At 41.8% G+C, this 26,846-nt stretch overlaps 1 protein-coding gene across 3 annotated transcripts in view; it reads left to right on the top strand.

Annotated features, from left to right (window-relative positions):
• TRRAP (transformation/transcription domain associated protein) overlaps positions 1–26,846 on the top strand; it is a 156,664-nt gene that overhangs the window by 21,891 nt on the left and 107,927 nt on the right. For all 3 annotated transcript variants that reach the window (XM_074965259.1, XM_074965258.1, XM_074965256.1), the window contains exons 14-29: positions 407–728; positions 841–938; positions 1,609–1,803; positions 2,717–2,908; positions 4,337–4,502; positions 6,732–6,988; positions 7,959–8,159; positions 11,746–11,897; positions 14,741–14,940; positions 15,823–16,040; positions 16,178–16,375; positions 17,043–17,303; positions 19,319–19,480; positions 22,217–22,313; positions 23,986–24,107; positions 25,939–26,109. In XM_074965259.1, the coding sequence (XP_074821360.1) occupies positions 407–728; positions 841–938; positions 1,609–1,803; positions 2,717–2,908; positions 4,337–4,502; positions 6,732–6,988; positions 7,959–8,159; positions 11,746–11,897; positions 14,741–14,940; positions 15,823–16,040; positions 16,178–16,375; positions 17,043–17,303; positions 19,319–19,480; positions 22,217–22,313; positions 23,986–24,107; positions 25,939–26,109 (3,012 nt within the window). The remainder of the gene's footprint in view (positions 1–406; positions 729–840; positions 939–1,608; positions 1,804–2,716; positions 2,909–4,336; positions 4,503–6,731; positions 6,989–7,958; positions 8,160–11,745; positions 11,898–14,740; positions 14,941–15,822; positions 16,041–16,177; positions 16,376–17,042; positions 17,304–19,318; positions 19,481–22,216; positions 22,314–23,985; positions 24,108–25,938; positions 26,110–26,846) is intronic.

Below are 26,846 nucleotides of genomic sequence, written 5' to 3'. Positions count from 1 at the left end.
TAATCAATTAAATAATTAAATAGTGAAAGCTAGGAGCTCTGCAGGTATTACTCTAGGATTATGTATGACTGTTCTAATTTTTGTTCTCTGATGTCAGACAGATCAGGCAAGTAACCATAATGAGCTCAGATCTCAGTTGGGGGGCTTAATTTGTCTTCAAGTATTATTACTTTTGGAATGTGTTAAGGTAAATCAAATATCATCAATCCATTTTTAGAAGAGCATTTGAACAGTGATCGCTTGAATTATTATGAGGCTATTTGATATTTCTGAGATCTTGAGTATAATTTTTATTAACCCAGCAGTCTTGGTCTGAAGCGGTTTAACCCTAACGTTGATATACTAGAAACAATCTTCAAAATTAATTCATTCCCTCCCCCCCCTTTTTTTTTCTTTCCTGCCTCAGGTTTTTGTTCTGAAATTTCATACCATAGCACGGTACCAGCTTTCTGTCATTTTTAAAAAGTGTAAGCCACAGTCTGAACTTGGTGCAGCTGAAGCAGCTTTACCTGGAGTACCAACAGGAGCAAATGCAGCTCCTGTTCCATCCCTTGTCCCTGCCACTCCTGTGGCCCCAGCACCAGCACCTGTGTTTGAAAAACAAGGGGAAAAAGAGAAAGAAGATAAGCAGACGTTCCAGGTCACAGATTGCAGAAGCTTGGTAAAAACTTTGGTCTGTGGTGTCAAGACAATTACATGGGGCATAACATCATGCAAAGCACCTGGTGGTAATACTACACAATATTTAATTACATCCATTTTTAATTTTGCACTTTATAACATAAAATCAAACTATATTTGTAATAGAGGTAAACTTTGCTTATTCTTTCCTTCTTCCAGAAGCACAGTTCATCCCTAACAAACAATTGCAGCCAAAGGAGACACAGATCTATATAAAGTTGGTGAAATATGCAATGCAAGCTTTGGATATTTATCAGGTATGTAGTCTGGCCAGGGCATAATTGTCACTTTTATATTCAAAAGCTCTGTATACTGTGTTTTTGATCCATGATATTGATCCAGAATATTTTTGATCCATGTATGAAAATGAAGTCCATGCGGCTATATTTATTTACCTAGGTTTTGGGGTTCTTTTGTTTTTGTATGTGTGGAATTTATGATGTTTGAAATGCTTCTGCTATAGAATTTCATTAATTTAAAGACTCACGAAGTGCTTGGTGGTCTGTGAGGAAAAATGTGTATTTTGTCAAGAAATATTCTATGGTCCGTGTTATGTTGGAGGTCACTGTAGAATCTATGAAATAAATACAATCCTGCCTTCAAAAATTCATGAAGGAATTCACTTACCATATGTCTAACTGAAATCTGTAGTTTAAAGGCAGACTTAGTATGAAATTATGTAATTGCCCAAATATAATGTGATGTTATCTTTATCTCCTCCCCATTCCACTCTTGACTTGGTGATTTTTAATTTTATAATTGTGCTTAAAGTATTTTCTGAAAGCTTCCCAGGGCTGGGGCATTGTTGTCTTGCATGTAAGGCACTGTGTACCAACTGGCATTCTATATAGATATTTTGAGAATAATAGGGAAATTGTTCATGTTGTGACAGCATTACTTAACTATGTGCTAACTTTGCTGCATTAGGTCCAAATAGCAGGAAATGGCCAGACGTATATTCGAGTTGCGAATTGTCAGACAGTCAGGATGAAAGAGGAAAAGGAGGTCCTGGAACATTTTGCTGGTGTCTTCACAATGATGAATCCTTTAACTTTTAAAGAAATCTTTCAAACTACTGTTCCTTATCTGGTGGAAAGAATCTCAAAAAACTATGCCCTTCAGGTAAATGGCTTTACTTTATACAACGGTAAGGCATAACCGTTTTTGCTCTAAATCAGACTTCATTTTTGGTTTTAATTCAGATCATTGAAATTAACTTTTTAAGGTATTTCTACAATTGAAGAAACAATATAAATATTCTGCAAAGATGGATTTTATTTTCTACAGTTATTGCTGTGTAGGTAAAATTTAAACCATGTAACTTAAATTTAAGCATTTCAAGTTAACAGTGAAAGTATCAGTGGACTGTATTATTCAAGTGCTGAATGTAGTGGGTTTTTGAGTTGTGCAGAAAGTAGTAACCTAGAGCAGTGGTTCTCAACCAGGGGCCCACCAAGCAGGGTCAACATTAGACTTGCTCGGCCCAGGGCTGAAAGCCGAAGCCCCACCGCATGGGTCTGAAGCCCACGGCCCTGAGCCCCACCACATGAGGCTGAGGCCTGAGCAATGGAGCTTCGTGGGGGGGTCCTGTGGCATAGGGCCCCTGGGCATTGCCCTGCTTGCTGCCTCCTAACTCTGGCCCTGGCTTTTACGTGCCAAAAACCAGTTGTTGTGGCATAGGTAGACTGTGGAGTTTTTATAGCATGGGGGGGGGGCTCAGAAACAACAAGGTTGAGAACCGCTAACCTAGAGCTCTCATCTACTGTCCTTCAGTATTAATTCCCTTAGACTGCAATGTGATATTGATACTTGTGCCATAACTATTGGAGCTGGGCCAGTTAAGTGAAAAGTTTGATGTGTGGCACAGGGAACAGGATAACTTATCCTTTGTGGATAATGTAAACTGAGTCACTGGTGGTGGAACAGCAACAGCGGGGACTACTTTTTTTTTTTTTTTTTAAATGGGAGCAAGTTGACTTTCCCTATGTTGCTTTCATAATGCAATTACTATTGCCCTATCTGCTTCTTTTGACAGATTGTTGCTAATTCCTTTTTGGCAAACCTTACCACCTCTGCCCTTTTTGCTACAATTCTGGTGGAGTATCTTCTAGATCGGCTGCCAGAAATGGGCTCGAATGTGGAGCTGTCCAATCTGTATCTCAAGCTGTTCAAGCTGGTCTTTGGCTCCGTTTCACTATTTGCAGCTGAAAATGAGCAAATGCTGAAGGTAAAGTTCATTTTGACCAAGGGAGGGAAAATATTCCAATTTGTGTTTGCATTTTTCTAAACTGTTTTTAGCAATAAAATGCCTTTCCTGAAATGACCATTTTAACATTTGAAAAATGTTCTTTATGTTTTCAACCCCCCTCTCCCCCCAGCAACAAAAAACCCTGCCATTAATGACAGTTTGTGGGTTCACTATAAAAGGACTGGTTGAGTGCTGTCTAGATAGAGCAGTTTAGTCTTACTTATGGATTACTAATTTTACTTGCTTCTTTGTAAGGCAACAGTAATCCAAAACAATATGCATGTAATGTGCTACGTTTCCCCTCACCTGTCATCAAAATCAAGGTCACTTAGATTTTATAAACTGCAAATCCAATTTAAATGGTATGATTTACTGCCTTCACAGTTCCATGCTTCTGTTATATTTTTGTTTCAACAGAATTGATGATGTGGCCTTGAGTAGACAATTTAATTGAATGATGAAAGCTATTCACAGCAGTTGTGTAGCAGAGTACAGGACTTTCAGATGTTAATAAAACCTATAATTATTTCACTATTCATACCTGGGATGAGACAGTCCTGATATCTCCTTGCAATTTTTAATAAGTTTCCACAAGCTATTAATGCCCTACATTCTAAGATGACCGTAACCAGAATTGCAATTTTCTAATTGCAGAGAGATTAAAAAAAATATGGATTGCTTTTAAAAAATTAGTGAATGTAGTGCTCATGAAAGTGAAGGCTTTAATGATAGAGCTAGACCTAGAGCAAGAGGATGCTGTAGAAGTTCTCTGCTCATTTACCTCTGATATTTCTGCTAGTCCATCCTTAAGGTTCTTTGGCACACAGACTGCCAATTATGTCAGATTTAGTGTTTTGTTTTGTGCTTAGTAGCAGGATAAGTGAGCAGACTCTCTCTTTCATTTGTGACTAATGTGAACCCATGTCTCCAGTGGTTGAGAATGATACATTTCTTAACTCTAATTCAGATAATCTCTTTCTATATTTTTAATGCTTAACCTTTAGCAGCCTCTCTGTTAAGCTTGTGTTTCTGCTGCTCACCTATATCAAAAGTATTTGGGGTAATCAAGGAAGGTTATTTCATTTAGAACAGTGGTTCTCAAACTTTTGTAGTGGTGACCCCTTTCATACAGCAAGCCTCTGAGTATGACCCCTCCCCCCCCCTTTATAAATTAAAACCACCTTATTTATTTTTAACACTACTATAAATGCAGGAGGCAAAGCAGGGTTTGGGGTGGAGGCTGACAGCTCGTAACCCCCCCACGTAATAACCTCATGATCCCCTGAGGGGTCACGACCCCCAGTCTTGATCTAGAAGATTGACAAGCAAATAACTTTGTATCCTGTTGAACTTTTAAACAGTGGTGATGAAATGGATGCTTTAATCTTGAAGCTTTTCTTTTTATAGCCGCATTTGCACAAGATAGTGAACAGCTCTATGGAACTTGCACAGACTGCCAAGGAGCCATACAACTATTTCCTTCTACTTCGAGCACTGTTCAGATCTATTGGAGGAGGCAGTCATGATCTCCTGTATCAAGAGTTCTTGCCACTGTTACCAAACTTATTGCAAGGTCAGAACAAATACCTTTCCCTATTTCCAAATAGGTGTTGAAAATACAGTTCTATTACTGGGTAAAAGTGTTTTATAGATATCACACATAGTGACTCTTGGCAGTTGACATTTTTTTAAATATCTGAGGCCTGGTCTACACTGGGGGCAGGGGGGATCGATGTAAGTTAAGCAACTTCAGCTACGTGAATAACATAGTTGAAGTCAACGTACTTAGATCTACTCACCGCGGTGTCTTCACTGAGGTGTGTCGACTGCTGACGCTCCCCCGTTGACTCTGCCTGGAGTACCGGAGTCAATGGGAGAGCGCTTGAGGGTCTATTTATCTCCTCTAGACTAGACACGATAAATCGACTCCCGCTGGATCGATCGCTGCCCGCCAGTCCGGCAGGTAGTATAGGCATACCCTGAATCTAGCTTATTTCCCCTTGCTATTCACTACCTCCGTCTCCAGGGTTCTGGCTACCTTAGCTCCTGATATTCACTCTTTCTGCCTCCTGTTGTGAGTTCTGCTATGCTTGTTCTTGTTAGCGTGTAGTACTGAGGAATAAGAGTGGGGTAGGAGAAGCAATGTGGCCAGAACCAATGCAATTTGGGTAGACAGCTACAAAGAAAAACTGCCTTTTCTCAGATTTAAAAAAATAATGGTGACGGTGTCTTAAGACAAACTAATTTAACAAAATTAGATTGGCTAAAAGGGTCTGCATGACTGAAAAGATAGCAGCCAGAAGTATTAATGCTGAGCAGGGGAGCAAGCAGAACCACTGAGATTTGGAAAGAGGTAATCAGCATCAGGAAAGTGAAATCCTGTGTTACCCATCTTCATCTAGAAAATTTTATTTTCCATTTAGTTAACAAATATATGTAAGCTACATATAACCAATCTGTACATAAAGTGCATTGGGGAAAATATATATATCCAAATAGAGTTACTACTTTGGGCTTATCGAATCTATGCCAGAAAAGTGGGGTTTGGTTTTTTTGGTGGTTGTTGAGGGAGGAGCTAGAGGTAGGGCATCGTGTACATATTTATTTTGTGGACACAATAGAAGTTCTTGAAAATATTTACTGTATTTTTTAGTTTATCTTTACTGGCAGCCCAAACTCTTAAATTAAACCACTCAGGTTAGCATGTGCTCCTTTTTATATTTAAAAAAACAAAAAAAAAACAAACAAAAAAACCTTACTGAACATATGAATTCTTCCAGCATCCTCATTGTCCGAAGGCTAGAATTAACCAAATTAGACCAATGTACTAAAAGGTTATTTCATTATGTTAAATGTGCATTTTACTGTGTTTGCGTACACATGTACACTCTTTTCATAGTATTTGCAGTCTGTTTTCTATTACATAACAGTTATCTTTGGACCTTCATATGTATAGGAATAACAGACTTATAGTTAGGGAATAGATTTGGAGAAGCAGCTTTACCAAATGCATTAAATGTAGAAACCTTAAGGCACACTGAATGTGATTTGAAAAATATTGGTTGTTTTAGACCAGGGGTGGGCAAACTTTTTGGCCTGAGGGCCACATCTGCGTATGGAAGTTATATGGCGGGCCATGAATGCTCCCAGAATTGGGGGTTGGGGTGCAGGAGGGGGTGAGGGCTCGCTGGGGGTGCAGACTCTATGGTGGGGCTGGGGATGAAGGGTTGGGGGTGCAGGAGGGTGCTCTGGGCTGGGACCAAAGGTTATGGAGGGCAGGAGGGGGATCAGGGCTGGGGTTGGGATGCGGGAGCAGGGCAGAGGTGCAGGCTCCAGGAGCTGCTTACCTCAAGCAGCTCCCAGAAGCAGCAGCATGTGCCCTCTCCAGCTCCTACGCAGAGGCGTGGCCAGGCAGCTCTGTGTGCTGCCCCGTCTGCAGACGCTGCCCCTGGAGCTCCCATTGGCTGCGGTTCCTGACCAATGGGAGTTGCGGGGGCAGCGCTTGGGGCAGCGGCAGCATGCAGAGCCCCCTGACCGCCCCATGCGTAGGAACCAGAGTGGGGACATGCAGCTGCTTCCAGGAGCCATGCAGAGCGGGACAAGCCCCTGACCCCGCTCCCCGGCTGGAGCGCCAGAGCAGGACAAGCTCCAGACCCCGCTCCCTGGCGGGAACTCGAGAGCCAGATTAAAACTTCTGGAGGGTCAGATGCAGTCCCCGGGCCATAGTTTGCCCACCCCTGTTTTAGACCATATTATTATAGTGTCTGTTTTTAAAAACATGTAACTTCCTACTATTTTTCAGGACTTAACATGTTGCAAAGTGGCCTGCACAAGCAGCATATGAAAGATCTGTTTGTAGAACTCTGTCTCACTGTACCAGTTCGATTGAGCTCCCTCCTTCCTTATCTGCCAATGTTGATGGATCCTTTGGTGTCAGCTCTAAATGGATCTCAGACCTTGGTTAGCCAAGGTTTGAGAACTCTTGAATTGTGTGTGGATAATTTACAGCCAGACTTCCTGTATGATCATATTCAGCCAGTTAGAGCGGAGCTTATGCAGGTAAATATGTAGTTTTTACTAAAACCACAAGGGGTCATTGATCACTTAAATATCCCTAAACTTTTGCTTTGAAATTTAGACTTGCTGAATCTCAGGGTGGTCTGTGTTTTTGAGAACCATTCCCATTAGGTACAAAGTAGAGGCAGAGGGTGATGCACATATGAAAAGCTTTAAATTAAACTAGGCCAGGACATAACATTTTGGTAGGTCTTCCCCCTATATTTGTTCTTAGAAAAAACATTTGAAAGCTAAGAATTCAGATTCGGTATCAAGGTGGCAAGTACAATAAGATAATAGATACAGAAGATGAAGAAGTTTAGGTAATTGACTGGAAAATAACTCTTTTAAATTACTTTTGTGTTATCTGCTCTTTTTAAACCATGTGGTATGTAGATTTGAGCCATGATTTATTTCTTAAAGGGGGTTTGGATCATATTTTTAGATGGAGGATTATCTTGAAATGCTACATCACGTTTAAACTTGGCCATTTCCTCTAAAATGCAATGTTCTTCATCACATGCAGAAAAAGCTGAATATACCTTGCATTCCAAACATAGCATTTACTTTTCAAGCCCTGTGTATATGGCACTTCCTTATTAAGTAGCACACTAATTTAAATTTACTTCAGCATCTGTGAGTCCTTATATTTTGTATATTATGCTTCCCTTCCAGTGTTAGCCATGAAATCTAAATTGTAATTGAGCACTGTACCGTTTCTTTGTTATATTGAGAAAAGCTAATACTGCTTTTCAGAACCAGAAGTAAAAGACCAGCTGCTTAAATACAACATAATGGAAACATTTGATTTTTCAAAAAGAGGAAATTCTTGTAATGTCTGGTAAGCTATTGGAGGGAGAGAGAGAGAGAGAAATAAATTTATCTTATATAGAAATGTGCAGGTTTAATTATTAATATTTTGAAGCAACACTTCTCTAAATATAGCACACTTAAACATTTAAATTATCTGTAGGCTTTATGGCGTACATTACGCAATCCTGCTGACAGCATTTCTCATGTGGCTTATCGTGTCCTTGGTAAATTTGGTGGAAGTAACAGGAAGATGTTAAAGGAATCCCAGAAACTACAATACATAGTTACGGAAATTCAAGGACCCAGTATTACAGTAGAGTTTTCAGACTGTAAAGCCTCTATTCAGCTTCCAATGGAAAAGGTAAGCTTACACTTTTTTCCTCATCAGTTTCCTTCCAGTAAAGTTTCTGCACTGTTAATATTTGCTGATGAAAGATCCTCATTAAAACTCCTAGTACATAGGCCATCAGTGATGAATTGTTGATGTCCTTAAACACATTTTTATTGAATTATATAAGTGGCATAATGGATTCCTGATGCATTTAGCAGGGTTTATATTTTTTTCAAACGCAAGGAAAACAATGAAAGGATTATTTTAATTTATACCATTGTATCTGGCCAAAGAGTTCATACTTAAATTATTATTTCTTGGCCCATAAATCAGTTCTTCATTAGCAAATAAAAATCAATTCAGGTGTTTTCGGGACACTTCCTGACTTTCATTGCCTTCTGATACATAAAATTGCACAGGAAAAAAAAGCCAATAAGTAATAAGTTTGCAATAAGTAATTAAGAGAGAGAGCTGTTGGTATTTTGCCTAAGATTCACTGGAATTCCCTTACAATTGGGGGTGATCCAGCCTTGCTGGAGTTGGACAATTTGTTGAACTTCTTGTACCATTCTTTTGGCATGCAAAACTAGTTCAAGTTTGGCAACTGTTTTTTAGTTCCCTTCTAATTTTGAACCCTATTTTACCCCAAAGGAGAGTCAAAAAAACCAAACAACTTGTTAGTATAAGTCTGTATTAGATTTTGAGGACAGGAAAATGCCTGAAGCTTGGTTGGCACAAGTAGGGTGCCCTCTCTATGTGTATACTGTGGGTTTTTTTTCTTATTATTTTTCTCTCCCAATTCTCATAGTTTTGTATGGTTGGCTCAGGAGCTGAGAACTGGAACCTTCTGGTTTCTTTTCCTGCTGTTTTTTTAAATAGTAGAACCACACTAATGTAACTGCTTGAGATTCGAATGTGTACCAACCTCACTAATGCTGATTTCTGTCTAGCCTTCTAGAAAGCTGAATTTGCATGGTATCTAAAGGCTTTTATGTTTCACAGCTGTTTCTTCAATTACATGGAGCACTGGTCAACTTCTTAGAGTTGACCAGGAAACAAAACTATTTACAGTACGCTTAACTGGTGCTGAAAGTTAATGCTGAATTTTAGAAAATTTTGGAATGAGCTGAAAACGTAAGAAATCCATCTTTCCTTTTAGTGCCCTGATGAGAAAAGTTCCACTTCAGTGGTCTGTGATAACTCATTGTTCTTTTCATTGAGACCTTGATAAGATTGCTTAAAAGATGATAGAGCAGCTAGTTAAATTCAGTAGATGAAAAGATTATTTTCCTTAGAAAGAATCAAAATATCCCTTTGTATGTAGCAAAAGGTCTTCAAAGGTCATTTTTATCTACCTAATCTCATATTAACTGTTTAAGCATGGATGATTAGGTTTCATTTTACAATCAGTTAAGCAGTGAAATTTCTTATTTCATGCCCCCCAAATGAATTTTCCACATGGGTCACATTTGATGCATGTTTGTCTTATATTTGGGTGTGCTTTTCCATTTCAGGAGAGGATATAATATAATGTATGTGCACTTGTAAAGATTTAACTATAAAATATATAAGGCCTGGTCTTAAGAGACAACTTCAAGTATCCTCAAATGTCTTGTGTACAGTTGTTCTTCTTTTGGCGGAAGACAGATCGCCATTAAATAAAGTGTTTGGATCTGTTAGCAGTTGCTTAATGTAGGTTTTATAATGTATGATGTAAAAACTTTTTGTATTGGGTGGAAAAAGGAACAAATCCTCTATGAAGAGAGACACATCACCTTCATATTAGTGTACATAACAAAATTCATGTGGGGGGGGTGGGGCTTAGGTGTTCAGAGTATGGGAGGGGACAGAGGGTTGGGTGCAGGGGTCTGAGGGCTCCAGTTGGGGGTGTGGGCTCTGGGGTGAGGCTGGGGATGAGGGGCTCAGGTTTGGGGCGTAGGGGTGTGAGGGGCTCCGGGGTGGGGCCAGGGATGAGGGGTTTGGGGTGCAGGAGGGTGCTCTGGGGCTACGGTGGGGAGAGAGCACCTGGGCTGTGGGGGAGAGGCACCTCTCCCTGCTGCGGGATCTCTGGGGCTGCAGGATAGCTGCCCCTCCCCCAGCCCCAGCAGGTGGGGAGATCTGCCCCAGCTGCTCCTGGGGCTGGGCCGAGGTCGGGCTGGGGCTGGGGCTGCCCCGGCTGTGGCGGGATCCAGGCTGATCTGGCTGCGGCTGAGTCCAGGTTGCTTGGGCTGCATGCCCTCCCCCCCAAGCAGGTCTAGGGTTGGGGTGCAGGGGTCTGAGGGCTCCAGCTGGGGGTGCAGGCTCCGGTGTGGGATCGTGGATGGAGGGGCTCAGGGTTGGGGCTGGGGGGTGTGGACTCTGGGGTGGGGCAGGGGATGGGGTGCAGGAGGGTGCTCTGGGACTACAGTGGGGAGAGAGGACTCCCCGCAGCAGCACCTGGGCTGGGGGGGAGAGGCACCTCTCCCTGCCATGGGATCTCTGGGGCTGCAGGATAGCCGCCCCAGCAGGTGGGGAGATCTGTCTCGTTTGCGCCTGGGTCCAGGCCAGTCTGGCTGGGCCTGGGGCTTGGCCAGGGTTGAGCCGGGCTACGCTGACCCAGGCCACAATGCCCAGACACAGCGGGATCCAGGCTGACGTGGCTGGGGCTGGGTCACTCGGGCTGGACCCCTCCCGGCAAGTGTGGGCCGCAGGCTGAGTTGGGTGTGGGGGAGGGGCACCCAGACCGCGGCAGTTTGGGAGTCTGGAGAGGGGTGCCCCTCCCTTGGCCGCGGCAGGTCCCTGGGCGGGTTCCCTGAGTACCTGCGCTGCAGTGAATAGGCTGCTGCACAGCCATGCAGCTTATAGGGAATTCACACTCACACTCACACTGTATATCCAGCATATGTGGGAATTATGTGCAGTAAGTACGGCTGGAGGGAAGAGACAAAGTGTTTTCATGGGGAGTTGGGGAAGGAAGGAATAAATCTTCCATGAGTTTGGCCATGATGTAGAGCCCTGCAAATCTGTGCATATCTGCATCTGTGGCTGTGGTTGTATTAATAGACTCATAGAAGATTAGGGTTGAAAGAGACCTCAGGAGGTCATCTAGTCCAACCCCCTGCTCAAAGCAGGACCAACGCCAACTAAATCATCCCAGCCAGGGCTTTGTGAAGCTGGGCCTTAAAAACCTCTAAGGATGGAGATTCCAGCACCTTCCTAGGTAACCATCTTTTTACCATCTTTGCGTATCAGATGCAGATCCAAATTTTTACATTTGCACAGGGCTCTAACAGTAAGATAGGCTGTTGGTGCGGGTGCACATGCCGATTCTATATAGTAGGTGGAATGCGGATCGCAGGTAATTGTTGTGGATGTGGATTACATGTTTGTATCCGTGCAGAGCTCTACCACGATGTAGTCGGAGCTTCCCATTCACATGAAACCAGGATAAACATAACAATTTCAAGTTCAGTCAAGCCTACGTACATTATGCAAAATTTGACATTTGTAATGTGAAGAGGTTTAAAGAGAAGCAGAAGTAGTATTTAAATGACTTAGGTACCCTTACAAGCCTATTTATTATAAGGCAACATGATTAACCAGTGCTCAGTTGATGATGTCTCATTTTTCATTGCAGGCAATTGAGACTGCTCTGGACTGCTTGAAGAGTGCTAACACAGAGCCATATTATCGGAGGCAGGCTTGGGAAGTGATCAAGTGTTTCTTGGTAGCCATGATGAGCCTGGATGATAATAAACATGCTTTATACCAGCTCCTTGCACATCCCAAGTATGATGATCCTTTAAAGCATTTATATTTATGTAAAATGTGAACTGTCCATAGAATAGTGTAATTTTGAGGCAAAAATTAATTATTGAGTCTATACAATACATGTCCACTGTGGGATTGTTACCTGCAGTTTGCTTTCTGATACTTGATCCTATTATTGTTTTAAATGTCCAAAGCCAGGGACCTCCCTTCTCTTGAGGGACAGTTCTAGAATTTTGCTTTATTTACCATAGATGATGGATGTTAGTTTCTTGACACTTCTTCCTTACCCAAAGCCAAAAAAAAAAAAAAAAAAGGCCGGGGTGGGGGGAGACTGGAGGATCAGTTTAGTAAGTTAGATGATTTAAGACAATACATGTGTCCTATTGGTGAATTGTTGGTTGGAATATTCCAGAATTTTGAGATTCAGAATTCTAGATAATGGTCAAAGCACTATAGAGAATTTATCTGTTCCTTCTAATATCCTTTCTTAGTGATTAAGCATTTTAAAGTGATTTTCGTACAATAATATCTTAAACGGTCAACACTTCGCCACACAGAAGAGTTATTCTTTTCAGAAAGCTGGGTAAATTTTTGGTGCTATGTAAATTCTTTAATATGGATACAGATTTTTGTTCTGGTTTCAATACAACAGGTCTTCCTGGCAGTCCAGAAACCTCTCTTCTTGCACCTTGCCTAATCTCTACCTCCATGTGGCAGCTTGCATGCTCATACCCTTCTCCTTTCCCTCTTCTCCTCCCCCATCCAATTTCTGTCCAAGAAAGCTATGTACTTGGAACCCAGAACAAAGATGGCTGAATCTGAGTTCATATTTAAGGTAGAGGAGGATACTAGAGGCTGACATAGACCTGTCTACACCTGTAGTAGTATGTAGGGTACCTGTAACTACACACCGCAATGAAGGGCAGGCTGCGTCCACTCTCACTGTGGTGTGTAGATAACACGTGGCAGTGAAAGTCTGGCGGGCACGGGGGGAAGCTGGGGGGAAGGCTCCGGCAGCGGGGAGCTGCCAAAGCCTTTCCCTGCTCCCTTCCTTCTCCCAGAAACTTTCACTATGACGAGGAAAGGCTGTGCTGGTGGGGAGCTGCAGGAGCCTTTTCTCAGTGAAGTAAAAAGCTCCAGCAGCTGCCCTCTAGCAAAGCCTTCGCTCACCTCGGTGAAAGGCTCTAGGAGGAGGGAGGCAGCAGGACACTACGCTGCTAAAAATAGCAGAGTAGGCATGGGAGTTATAGCTCTCTACATGCCCAAGCTGTGTAGGGTATGTACTCTAAGGCAGTGGTTCTCAAACTAGGGCTGCCGCCTGTTCAGGGAAAGCCCCTGGCGGGTCGGGCCGGTTTGTTTACCTGCCGCGTCCGCAGATTCGGCCGATTGCGGCTCCCACTGGCTGTGGTTTGCTGCTCCAGGCTAAGGGGGGCTGCAGGAAAGGTGGCTAGCACATCCCTCGGCCCGTGCCACTTCCCGCAGCCCCCATTGGCCTGGAGTGGTGAACCGCGGCCAGTGGGAGCTGCGATTGGCCGAACCTGCAGACGCGGCAGGTAAACAAACTGGCCCGGCCCGCCAGGGGCTTTCCCTGAACAAGCAGCGGCCCGAGTTTGAGAACAACTGCTCTGAGGTTCAGGTGTGAAGGTCACTCTGCTTTACTATTCGTGTCTAAGTTCTGCCTCAGCATCTGCACTGCTGTTTATATCCGTACTGGCCTGGTGCTGTTTCTGTACTCCACATGCGGCTGCAAGTGTAGACATACCAATGGGGTAGATGATGGAAGGTGAATCAGATGATGGCTAGGAATGGGGCCAGAGTCCTCAAACAATCTCCTACCTAGTAATCTGTATGCTAAGACAATCCCTTCCCCATTATGTGTGCCCACTTTGTGCACCTCCTGGGGAAAGTTTCCTCCCAGCTGTGTCAGATTTGCCCTTCTTCTTTCTTCTCCACAGTTGCCAAACAAAACCCTGATGTTTGCTTTCTTTTCTCTTCCCTTAGGAGTCCTAATGGAAGGTTTCCTATTAGGGGGCTGCTTAACTCTTATTTAATATTTTTCTGTGCAATTTAAAAATAAAACTGTTTTTGTCCTGGACACAAGCCTGAGTGGAAAAAGCAGTGTAGTTAGACATTCAATCAGTGTGTTCCATGGAAATATAAAACCTTTTTAAAGTTGATCTTGGAAAATACTAGGTATTTGCCTGAGCTAGGGTTTGTTAAATTAAGCAGTTGCTTTTCTAGGTTTTAAACTTAAACTACTTTAACTAATCATGGATAATAAAATTGTTGCATTAAAGTTACTTTTGCCATCTGTGTGCATATTGTATATGTTACATTGATTCCCTCAGCAAATAATAAGTAGCTAAAAACCACGATTGTTTATTTTTATAATGATGTAATACATTCATGTCAAATCTAAAATATAACTTTTAAAAAGTCTATTTGGACTTTGAAGCAAATAGGTTTTATTGGGCAGTGAATTAATAAATAAATAACATTTCAGACCTTAAAGATCAAAATCAAATGTCATCTTACTTAATAAAATAAAAGTGTGAAAGTATCAAAAATGCCATTCTGTAATTGAATTCCAGTATGATGCCTGTATACATATTATTTGGAATGCGTGTGGCCTCTTCTGAGCCACTGGCTTTAAACGTTCATGATGAAATTGAGCCATCCATCATGTTGCCAGTGGTTGCCAAAATTAAAATGGATTAAGTGAACTGATCTAGCTTTATCAGAATGGTGGGGTGGGGGTTATAAGTCAGAAACAAACTGTAAATTAAGTCCTTGATGGTCATGGTTGAACTGTTGGTATGGTAGTTTAGGATTATAATATAGATATAATTTTGTCTTTTCAGCTTTACTGAGAAGTCCATACCCAATGTAATTATTTCACATCGGTACAAAGCACAGGATACTCCTGCCCGTAAAACATTTGAACAGGCATTGACAGGTGCATTCATGTCAGCAGTCATCAAAGATCTGCGACCTAGTGCTCTGCCTTTTGTAGCCAGCCTGATTCGCCATTACACAATGGTGGCAGTAGCTCAGCAATGTGGTGAGTAAATACAGAATAGAAATTGCATGAACTGCCAGGAGATAGGACAAGAAGGTTTTTAGTCTTTTGCAATAATTTATTGCAAAAAAAAAAGGCATAAAATTGAAGTTTGGTACATTAAGTTCTTAGTTTGGTTTCTTAATTATATTATTGTTACAACACCTATTTGAATATGCTTACTCTTCCTCTTCTGTTACTTAACTGTTTCAGTTTTTAAAAAATAGGTTTGTAAGCCATACTTACAAAGTTGTACCTTAATTATATTTTTAAAATCAAACACACTGAAATGTGCACAAGTTATAACTAAACAGACCACTTTTGAAAACTATGAGCTATATATATCTCTGATATCAACGGATGTAGAATGCATTTATAACCTTAAATGCAAAATTTTTGTTATAGGCTTTCCACTTCCTCCCTCCCCCCATGTTGGGATTTGGGAACATTTTCTTTTGTTTTCTTTTAATTTTTGAAGGACCAGAAAAGGAATTGTGTAAATAACGAAGAGTAATTTTTCACTTATAAAATGTAACTTAATAATCTTGGTTTGTGCCTTTTTGTATAGTTCAAGTGATTGGAAAAAAAAAATTCTGTAAGCATATCTCTTCAAGATACTTAAATGTAATTTTATTTTAATATTCTTAGTTTTAGTTTACTTTCATAGTGAAGTACATAGTCACTGAATTAAAGGCAAGAAAACATTTGTTTTTTTCTTTTAAAAACTAAAAAAACTATGACAATCCATTTACATGCAAATAGCCAGAATTTTCACTAGTTTTGCGATGCACTGATCAGAGAAGATAGGAAGATCTAATTTAAAGACTGTTAATGCTGATGGATCCATTTCTCTCCTCTACCACCCTCCCCCCCCATAAATTGTAGGCCCTTTTTTGCTGCAGTGCTATCAGGTTGGAAGCCAGCCCAGCACAGCCATGTTTCACAGTGAAGAAAACGGATCAAAAGGAATGGATCCTTTGGTACTTATTGATGCCATAGCCATCTGTATGGCATATGAGGAGAAGGAGCTCTGCAAGATAGGGGAAGTGGCTCTGGCTGTGATATTCGATGTTGCAAGCATTATTCTGGGTTCAAAGGAAAGGGTAATATAATCTTTAATTGTTTAGTTTTAGCCTGTTTAATAGTGCTCTTGAACTCTTTAAAACTGGGAATAGGATGTGTTGATTGAATTAAATAATAAATCATTGACAGGTCTCTTTTTTTTTATTATTATTTTTAGGCTTGTCAGCTTCCTTTGTTTTCATACATTGTGGAGCGTTTATGTGCTTGCTGTTACGAACAAGCTTGGTATGCTAAACTAGGAGGTGTGGTGTCAATTAAATTCCTCATGGAACGATTGCCTCTCATTTGGGTTCTCCAGAACCAGCAGACTTTCCTCAAGGCATTGCTATTTGTCATGATGGACCTAACTGGAGAGGTATTTAATGTATGGATGATTTCAATGAGTGTTTGGGAAATCGTGGAACTTCATATGTTAAATTTATACAAACTAAACTCTTGCTAATCTGAGTTTTATTACTTCACAGTTTAGTATACCTGTAACAGTTGTTGAGAATGTGTTCGTCTTTTTATTTGAACCTAGTGAAGATCTCAAGCACATTGGGTCAAATTTAGCTCTGGTTTTATTGGTTACAACCCCACTGAAGTTGTTGGAATTGCACCTGCTTACCTCTGAGTTAAATTTGACCTATAGACTTTTAATCAACAAAAGAAATTAAATATGCTGTGGACAAACATTATTTTTCTTTATTTTAAACTCTACTTCTGGTAAAATGTGTATCTTGCTACCGATCAGCTTTAATGTAGTTCTTGTTTAGTAGATGCTTAGAGAATAGAGTTCTTGACCTTTTTTGAAACCTAAATTGTTCACTAGCCAAGCTATCAGTGTGTTCTTGCTTTAGGATTTCATTTACGAAATTGCATAGCACTCTACTTTGCTATCTTTGGATGAAAGGTGGAAAAGGTTAAAAAGGTGTGTTAACTTTTTAAATTTCTAGCAGAACAGCCATTCATAACTGAACATAGTGTTTGTAAAGGTCGCTAATCTGCATAACAGCAGCACTAACAAATCCATGACTTCTTAGGTTTCCAATGGAGCTGTTGCTATGGCAAAGACCACACTAGAACAGCTTTTGATTAGATGTGCCACTCCTTTAAAAGATGAAGAAAAAACAGAAGAAATCCTAGCAGCACAGGAAAAGTCTTTCCATCATGTGACACATGACCTGGTTCGAGAAGTAACCTCTCCAAACTCCACTGTAAGAAAGCAAGCCATGCATTCATTGCAAGTGCTTGCACAGGTCACTGGGAAAAGCGTTACTGTGATTATGGAGCCACATAAAGAGGTGAGGTTATCACTAAGGGGATTCATTGAGACACCAAAGTATGTTAAAATAACTTAAGGTTTTTGTTTTGCAAAATGTTTTTTGAAAGGGTTTTTACACTATTAAAACAAGCTCTAAAGTACTATTAATTCTGGATGTTTTTCATAAGGCTTTCACAGTAACAGTCCAGGATAATAGCTTTCCCCCTACTAATGTTCCAGTGGTGCAATGAGTCATTGAAGCTAACTTTCACTGAAGCCTACTTTTCAGGCTGTTTTTTTCCCAGCTTATCTTCTGACATATCTTATGCAAGGAGGTGAGTTTGTAAGCAGTTGTCACTCCCCATAGGAAGGTGATAGCTGGTTTGCACAGTGTTTTGTGGTCTAATTTACAGTTCTAAAACTTCATGATTAAACTGAATATTTTAGTGCATTTTAAAAGCCTTTAATGCTGATCTGTGGTAACCAAAGAGGCAACCAGGCTGTGTAGGCTCACTGCTTGCGCCTACTTGGGGCTTGGCATAGCATGGCAGCTTGCTCTCTGCTGGGGTTTGCTGCTGCTGGCTGCCCCACTCTCTGGTGACTTGCCTCTTCCTCTGACTTAGCCTGCCGGCCAGGGTCACTTCAAATTCTCTCCCCTTTCAGGGTAGTCCATAAAAAAAAAGCAAGGGGAATTAACACAAATAAACTGAGTTAGTAAGAGAGAGTGGGGAATGACTCCCTCTTAGGGTGTACCAGGATCAGGCAGTCCCTTTCCTCAATGAGGGTTCTTCAGGCAGTGGTTGTTGGAAGTTCTTGCTGTCAATTGCCCTTTCCTGTTTTCTTCCCTGCTCTGCTGGTCTGCCCCCAAGTAAGCTGTTCTGCTTCTCTTTTAACTCCTCCAGCCTGTGCATTTGTGGAAGGGTGGAACTGGTTGAGCCCAGAGCAGGTCCTTAACCCTTTGTTCTCCAGTGTGGTTTGTATAGCCCATCACACAAGCCCAACCTAGCTTTGTTAGGTTTTATTGGTCTAAGCACATTTCAGAGTTGGACTGTTACTTGCATTTGTATATATAGTGTCTGGCTGTTAGGGCAGAATCAGTGAAATATATTTTACTCTGGATAATTTAGTTCCTGAAATTGTAGCGTAGACCTTGTCCCATCCTTCTGGTACAAGCTGAAGACTGCATCTCATGTTACCCTCCACACGTATTCCAAACAGACTTTGCTGTGCCTCTCCCTATCCACCCTCTCAGTGTTAAATTCTCCAAAGTTTACATGCAGGCACAAATCACCTTTTTTCGCCACTTAGCAGATAATGACATAGGATCCCTCAAAAACCTTGTAAAGTGGGCTTTCGATAGGCCAAAAGGATCTGTACAGGATCTCCTCTTACAACAAGAGACGTTCATATTGTAATTCAGACATGTAACTGGGACGACATTTAATAATGGCAATTTGTCAGAATTTCACAGGTAGATGGGGGTAGATAAGTGAGAATAAGAGGTTGATGTAATAATTCACCAGTAAATGAGTATTTCCATACTTTAACATTTTAGGATCTGACAGTATTCTATTTTGCATGACCTAAAACATGTTTTATCCTTAAATCTTTGAGTTTTCTGTGACTTTCAGACATCTATTTTTTTTTTTAATATCTTCAGGGTTCTAATAATGTTTTAAAAGAAAATATTGATCCATTTACAGCCTTTACTATCTTGACAGTTTTTTGTCTAGAGTTGTGGTTTTAATGTTTACAGTTTTGTGTAGATCTTTTGTCTTTTCATATGAAACATGTAACAGTTACTCATTCAGTCAGAAATAGTCATGATGACAAAAAGCTAATCATTCCATAAAAAACAAGAAAATATTAGTTAAAAATAGGACTATGTAATGGCATGTTAAGCAAATTATTATGAATGACATTGGCTCAAGGAAATCTTTTTCAACTCGATTTCTAAACAGGTATTGTGAGAGAGCCATAATGAGATGGATATCCTCTTAATAGACTATTTATATAATCATGTATGCCTATAATCAAGACACTGTTATTTTGCAGGTTCTCCAAGACATGGTTCCTCCAAAAAAACACTTACTTAGGCATCAGCCTGCAAATGCCCAGATTGGGCTCATGGAGGGGAACACATTTTGCACAACTCTGCAGCCCCGGCTGTTTACAATGGATCTAAATGTTGTGGAACACAAGGTTTTCTACACCGAGGTACTTCCCTTTTTGTACATTCTGATATTTCAAACAGAAGTTATTTATATTATATCCTATAGCAATGATCTAAGCACTGACAATGTAAGTAGGGACAATGGAAATAAACGTTCAGCATCTCTGTGCGTGCTGTATGTTGAGGCTAACCCTGGTATTTGTGGGTATCAGTATTTTCTGCTGAATTTAAGATTTCATTAAAAAAAAACAAACAAACTTTTTGGTTCTCATTGAGAATATAACCTTTGAAATGTGAACTGATGAAGGGCTGTCTGCCTGCATCTGCAAATTAAAACAATAGCTTTGAGAAGTGTGGAGTGTTCTTAATGTCAGTGAGGTAGCAGTTTAACTGTCTCAGGCCTTGTTTACACACACTGTTCACATTGATTAACAGAATTGGTGCAACCCCCTAGCGCATATGCAGTTATATTAATTTTAAAGTGTTTATTGGTTTAGTTTATATTGGTAACTGCTTTAACTGAATTGGTTATACATTTGTGTATAGATCAGCCTTCAGTACTGTTTTCTGCTTTAGAAACATCCGGCTAATTTGCTTAGAGTGTAGCTGGATATTTTTTAAAAGGATGTTCCACTGAAATAAATTTTGCAAGTTTAAAAATAAAGATAACTGAATGTTCTTGCGGAACTATGAGACTGTCCAGAAAACTGGGGACTTTCTCAATGTCTCAGGACTTACCTTAGTTTCAATATAATTGTCTAGCTGCCTGGTGATCCATTCCTTACTCTGCAATGCCCCAATACACTTCTTGCTTGTGAAAGGTCCCCGACACCAAACTTGCACCACCAGCCTGCCTCTTTATTGTGTGTCTAGACAGATGTGGCCCATATTTCCTCTTTACGATAGGGAGGAGAATTCAGGGCCTCTCTGCAGTGGAAGAGAGGAGGCTAAAAAGCCAAGTATAGTAAGTGGCACCCTTTTCCTCCTCTAGGTATTAAGTACTATCCTCTCACCTCCTTAGACCCTGCTTCGCTCAAGGACAAAACCCTCAGCCACCAAAAATATTTTCTGCTTCCTGAGTTTAACCTCTTTCCTCAGTCTGCAAAAACTCACTTGCATCTCCACAGTGGATTTTTTTTTTGGCTCGAAGGACTTTTTGGAGACCATTAACCTACCTTCCTTTAGAGGTTGTTTCAGGTCATTGTGATTATCTACCTCTATAACCAGGGCCTATAGACAAACTCAGCAGTACACCTCTACCCTGATATAACGCGGTCCTCAGGAGACAAAAAAAAAATCTCACTGCGTTATAGGTGAGACCGTATTATATTGAACTTGCTTTGGCCTCCCCCCCCCGTTCCTTGTTCCCTGACCACCCTCTCCAGAGACCCCCATCCCTAATCACCCCCAGAACCCCACCCGCTACCCAACCCCCCTGCTCCCTGTCCCCTGACTGCTCCGGCCCCTATCCACACACCCTGCCCCTTGACAGGCATTCACTGGCAGCAGCAGGAAGCGGTGCAACGCAGCCCCAGCCTGCTCCACTTCCCACCTCCGAGCTGCGGCGCTCAACTTCCTGCCGCCGGTGAATGTGGGGAGGTTGGGGAAGGGACGCCCTCCACGCTCACTGGCGGCGGGAAGCGGAGCGATGCGGCCCAAGCCCACTCCGCTTTCCTTGCCCTGGCCCCATCCGTGTCACTCGGGGGGCCTGGGGAAAGGTCCCGCACTCATCTGTGGCGGCAAGTGGAGCGCTGCGGCTGGGAGCTGGTGGAATGGAGCGGGCTGGGTCCGGGCTGCTCCGCTTCTGCTGGTGAGTGCGGGGGAGATCCCTTCCCCCAAGTCCCCGCCCCCGAGCGACACAGCTGGGGCCGGGGTGAGGAAAGTGGAGTGGGCTGCTCCCAGCCCCCCGCTAATCCCCTGGGCCACTCTGGGACTGCAGGGCCCCCAAAAGTGCCCCCCCACAGCTCCTGCCTCCCAGACCCTGGGGGTGGGGGGGAGGGAGCCCCTGACCGCCCCTGAGACACTCTCTGCCCCTTATCCAACCCCTCGTCCCCGGCCCGGCACCCTTAACACGCTGCTCAGAGCAGCATGTCAGAGCTTTACCGCGTTGTATGTGAACCCACGTTATATCGGGGTAGAGGTGTATCTCTACATCCTCCTGGCTTTGAGCATGAGACTCAGTCTAGGGAATGGACCATGATCTATTGATAAAGGTAGTCTTCTGGGAAAGAGCTAGGTAATGACCTAGTTCTTGTTCCTAGTTGAAAAAAATGATGCAGAGAGCAGGTCATATAAACCAGGTTGAGGAGTCGTCATAGTAATACCTAGCTGTTATATAGTGCTTTTCATCAATAGACCTCAAAGCATTTACAAAGGTTGTTAGTATCATTTATCACCATTTTACAGATAAGAAAACTGAGGCACAAAGTGGCGAAGCAGCTTGCTCACGATCACCTCAACAAGAGAGCCAGAAATAAAGCCCAGGTCTTCTGAATCCCAGTCCAGTAAACTAGTAAATTAAAGCACTGAACCTAACCAGGGTTCTTAGAAATTGTGCAGGCTGACACTTTCAAGTATGGAATTGTGTACATCTTGTATTTTCAGCCTCTTGTATGAAACTAATTGTTTGTCTGAAAATAACTTAAAGCAGCTAATGGCGAGAGCAGAGCTGTGTAGAGAGAATTATTGCCATGCTGAAAATGTGACTGGAAAGATTATTTCACAGTAATCACTGGGCTAACCTCTCTTCCTTTTTTTTTTTTTTTTTTTTTAACTTTCAGCTGTTGAATTTGTGTGAGGCTGAAGATGCTGCCTTAATGAAATTACCCTGTTACAAAAGTCTTCCATCACTAGTACCTCTTCGAATTGCAGCCTTAAGTAAGTTAAAGCATGTAAATATAGCTTGTGGTAGACCGACACTCTCCTTATAATAGCAGCAGGTGCTTTTGTAGATAATCTCAGCAGACTGAAGCCCTTGGAAGTTGTTCTTTCCAGATCATAGTTTGGGAGATAATGATGGGGACAGCACATGGGAGCTCGTACTTCCATTGCTGTACTTGTTCTCTGGATGAACAGGGTTTAGTTTTCAAAGCTGTGAATCAGATAATTGTCACAAGTAGGGTTGCCTATTGTCTAATCACACAAAAGCAAAGACCCTTGCCATGTTCCGTCCCTTCCCCGCCCCTTCTCCAAGGCCCTGCTCCCCCCCTCTCCCCCCTGCATTGCTAGCTCTCTCCAGCCCTCACTCAGTTTCACCAGACTGGAGAAGAGGTTTGGGGTGCGGGAGGGGATGTGGGCTCTGGGCTGGGGCCGAGGAGTTCAGAATGTGGGAGGGGGCTCTGGGCTGAGCCTGGGGCAGGGGGTTGGGGTGCAGGAGGGGGTGTGGGGAGCAGGCTCTGGAAGGGAGTTTGGGTGCAGGAGGGGGCTCAGGGATGCGCAGGGGGTTGGGGCATGGGAGGGGGTTTGGGGTGCTGGCTCCAGCCGGGCAGCGCTTACCTCAGGCGGCTCCTGGTCAGTGGTGCAGTGGGGCTAAGGCAGGCTCCCTACCTGCCCTGGCTCTGTGCTGCTCTTGAAAGTGGCCGGTACGTCCCTGTGGCCTCTGGGTGGGGATTGGGGAGGCTCCATGTGCTGCTTTTGCCTGCAGGCACCGACCCCTCAGCTCCCATTGGCTGCAGTTCCTGGCCAATGGGAGCTTCAAAGTCCGTGCTCGGGGCGGAGGCAGCGTGCGGAAACCCACTGTCCGCCACCGCCTTCCCCCCCGCCCCCTCCAGGGGCTGCAGGGACCCGCTGGCCGCTTTTGAGAGCGGCGTGGAGCGAGGGCAGGTAGGGGGAGCCTGCCTTACCTCAGTTGCACCACTGGATTTTTAGTAGCTTAAAATCTCCTGTTTTGGCTTCAGTAGCCTCCCGGAGATGGAGCCCGATTCCAGGAGACTCCCGGCTAAACCGGGAGGGTTGGCAACCCTAATCACAAGCAATAAATGACATACATTCCAATGAGAGAGAGAACATGAAAATATGAAGCAAGCCAGGAGCTTCTATAGGCAGTAATGATCCTGAAACGTCTTTAATTCATGTGTGGCTTTATTGCCAGAATTAAAAGAGAGAAAATATACAAGTGATCTGAAAATGAGGAACTATATATTATATCCAACAATGTTACATTCTCACTCTGGATTAAAAAGAAATTATTAACAAGAAAGGAAAATACTGCTCTCTGTTAACATACTTATAACCTTATTGAAGTCAGTGTGATTGCATGTGTTGGAGAGCAAAAGTTGACTGACTGCTTATTCCAGTGACAATATTCCTCAGTTCAGTTAATTACAGTAATGATTTTTAGTTCCTAAGGATTAGAATGACTTCCTTGAATAGCACTCAGAAAATTTAAAATACTATTAATAGTAACACCAGTCTTTTGTTCTTCTTGCGATGTCTGTTGCTTGTGGCAAAAATGTTAAGGCTGTAGCTGTCAGTAATTTCAGAATAAATAAAACAAATGGCCTTTCCTTTTGTATTTCAAGTTAACAAAAAAAAATTTTGATTTTTGCAGATGCTTTAGCTGCCTGTAATTACTTACCTCAGTCTAGAGAGAAAATCATTGCTGCACTTTTCAAGGCACTTAACTCAACAAATAATGAACTGCAGGAGGCGGGAGAGGCGTGTATGAGAAAGGTTAGTGATATTAAAACAATGCTGCTTTGTGTGTGTCTTTCTTTATGCTTTTCCCAAGAAGCAGTGTAACAAGGAAGCATTATTTCTAGTGGGATTAATGACTACTCGGTTTGTGTTAGGGCGGCAGCAGTATAATTAAGTTACTTTCATTGTTTCTATGAAGTGTTTTTGGGGAGGATTTGATCTTGCCCATAAAAATTTCCTCTGGTGGAAACCAGGCATACAGGCTCTTAGCCAGGAAGCATATTTTTCTTTTGGACTAAATATATTCAGCTTTGTTATTTCAAAGTTTTATGGATGTGTCAAACTGCTCCCAATCAAAAAAATCAGCATTATGCTTCCCTTGTGCTGATATATTTCTAACATAGCTTTAATTAATAAAAAGATATGTAATTATTAATATTTAGTAAGTGTTTACTATTCATAGTCCGTATCTACTTCATAATGAGAAGCAGGTATTTGTAGCATATTGCACAGGATAAGTATTCACACCAATAATGTCAATGATCCACAGATTTGTAGGTTATGTGTATACTATGGATCAGATTCCTTCCTATGACAGTCTTTCTGTGGTGATGCCAGAGTTGGTTAAATATAGCTCCCTGATTGTGAGGGCTGGCCTGGCAAGAGTTAGAGCAGCTAAGAGGCTTAAATAACTTTTGCCATTGGTAGAGGATCATCTCCTGACCTGTTCTAAAGCCCTTTCTCTCTTCCCCTGTGGCAGGAGTGTGGGGGTAGTTGGTGCAGGAGCTGCCTTCACCAGCTTCATCCTAGCAAGGGGTTCAGTTACACCAAAGGAAAGCTCTACTAGCCAACTGTGGCCAGATTCCAAGCCCTTTTCACTGTTGGGGAAGTGCAAAATGACCTTGGGATTTCAGCAGAGAATCTGGCCCTACAGCTTTAGCTGAGTTTTTAACCAGTTACTGATATGGCTGGCCCTAAATATAGATTCTCCACAGTCCTTTCTTCAGTGGACTATGGCAGCTTGCAGTATTTTGCCCTTGCCTGTGGCATAAGAGAGCACACAGCTGTCTTCCTGTAAACTGTTGTGCATACCATTTTTTAATATAGGTAAAACCTCCAAACAGTGCTTGTGGATCTGATTTGGATGACTTTTTCCATCCTCAAGTTCCCTTTGCAGTAGGATATCCTGAAGAGTACTTCTGGTGCCCCTCTGTTTATCTTTTCTCTTGTTGCTGTCACCTGCTAAGGCCTTATAGATTTGCAGCCCAAATTTTCCTGTAATGCTCCTTTGAAATGCAGTTAGGCAACATGGATAGAGAAATGCAGTTAGGCAACATGGAGACACACACTGATGCTTGGTTTGTTGTGAAAAAAGCTGCTGTGTGTAAAAAAAAAAAAAAAAAAAACTTAGCTGTGTTTATTATGACCAGGGTTCCAAACATAGTGCCTGCGTGTCTCTTACCTCTCAGTTAAGATTTTTTTCTGTTGCATTTTTAAAACTGCTGGTTAAATGAGAAGGAAATTAAATGATTATATACTTCTTCCCCAGTCAGAATTTTATAACTCCACAGTTAACAGTAGTATTCTAGGAATAAAATCCTGTTAACTGAATCTCTTGTTTGCAGCACATTCCGTAAACTGAGCAATGTATCAGGATTAAACATTTTCTTTACGAGTCCATCCTGCCACCAAAAGCATATTTTAAAACCAAACATTTGTTGAACCATTTGTTATTGTACAGCCATTTTATTGTGAACTTTAAAAATATGAAACCAGTTCTGCAGAGTTACTTTTTGTAAGTGTCTGTACAGAAGTAACTGAATTTTCTTTTATTTCTGTTGTGATTCCATGCTTTATTTCTTTGCAGTTCTTGGAAGGAGCTACAATAGAAGTAGATCAAATTCACACACACATGAGACCATTGCTCATGATGTTGGGAGATTATCGAAGCTTGACATTGAATGTTGTGAACCGCCTGACTTCTGTCACTAGACTTTTTCCAAACTCCTTTAATGACAAGTTCTGTGATCAGATGATGGTAAGCCCAGTCCTTTTATTTTTTTTTAAACGTTCCTAGAAGAACTCTCCTTTTAACTGACATCCATAAAAATTGAAGATTAAAAGAGCAGTTTAATAGTCATTTAATGAATAGATTTGTACAAAAGGTTTCCATGCTTTACAATTCATGTATATTAATTTGTGTTTTGAAACGTTTGCATGATTAGAATTTGATGAAAACAATCATTTTGAAAGAGGCTTAGTTTAGTGAAAAGGAAAACAACAAACAACTCTTTTTTTCTTCTAATGAAGTCAAACTTAATTATACTGAAATCTCCTTGGACAGCTTTCTCTCTAAACGAGGGGTTGCCAGGATACTATGGTAAACATTGTCTTGGAAACTTGCTTTTTCCTTTTCAGTGGATAACATTTCGTGGGCAGGCTGGCTAAATGCTTTGAATGCTAAAATGATGGTGGTCTTGCCTTTATCTTCTGTATTTCGATTTCTAAAAAAATTTGCCTCTATCCTTTTGCCAGGGGCTCTAATACTCAGGAGATGAGTGATCATACTTGGTCATTGATTTATATGATTTGTACATTTGACCAAATATGAACACCCATTCCCCTTTGCCTATCAGACTTAATAAATATCTTCCCCTTCAACCAACATACACACTTTCATATTCATCCCTTTTTTGAAAATTGGGGAAAACGTACCTTGCAGAAGGCCTTAACGGTCAGTCGATTGGGGCTCTGTTGGATGAAGTGGTGACAGTA

Source organism: Natator depressus, chromosome 10 (genome assembly GCF_965152275.1).
Source record: "Natator depressus isolate rNatDep1 chromosome 10, rNatDep2.hap1, whole genome shotgun sequence".
NCBI lineage: Eukaryota > Metazoa > Chordata > Testudines > Cheloniidae > Natator > Natator depressus.
The sequence above is the reverse complement of the archived record's forward strand: the minus strand, read 5'-3'. Positions and strand labels throughout refer to the sequence as shown.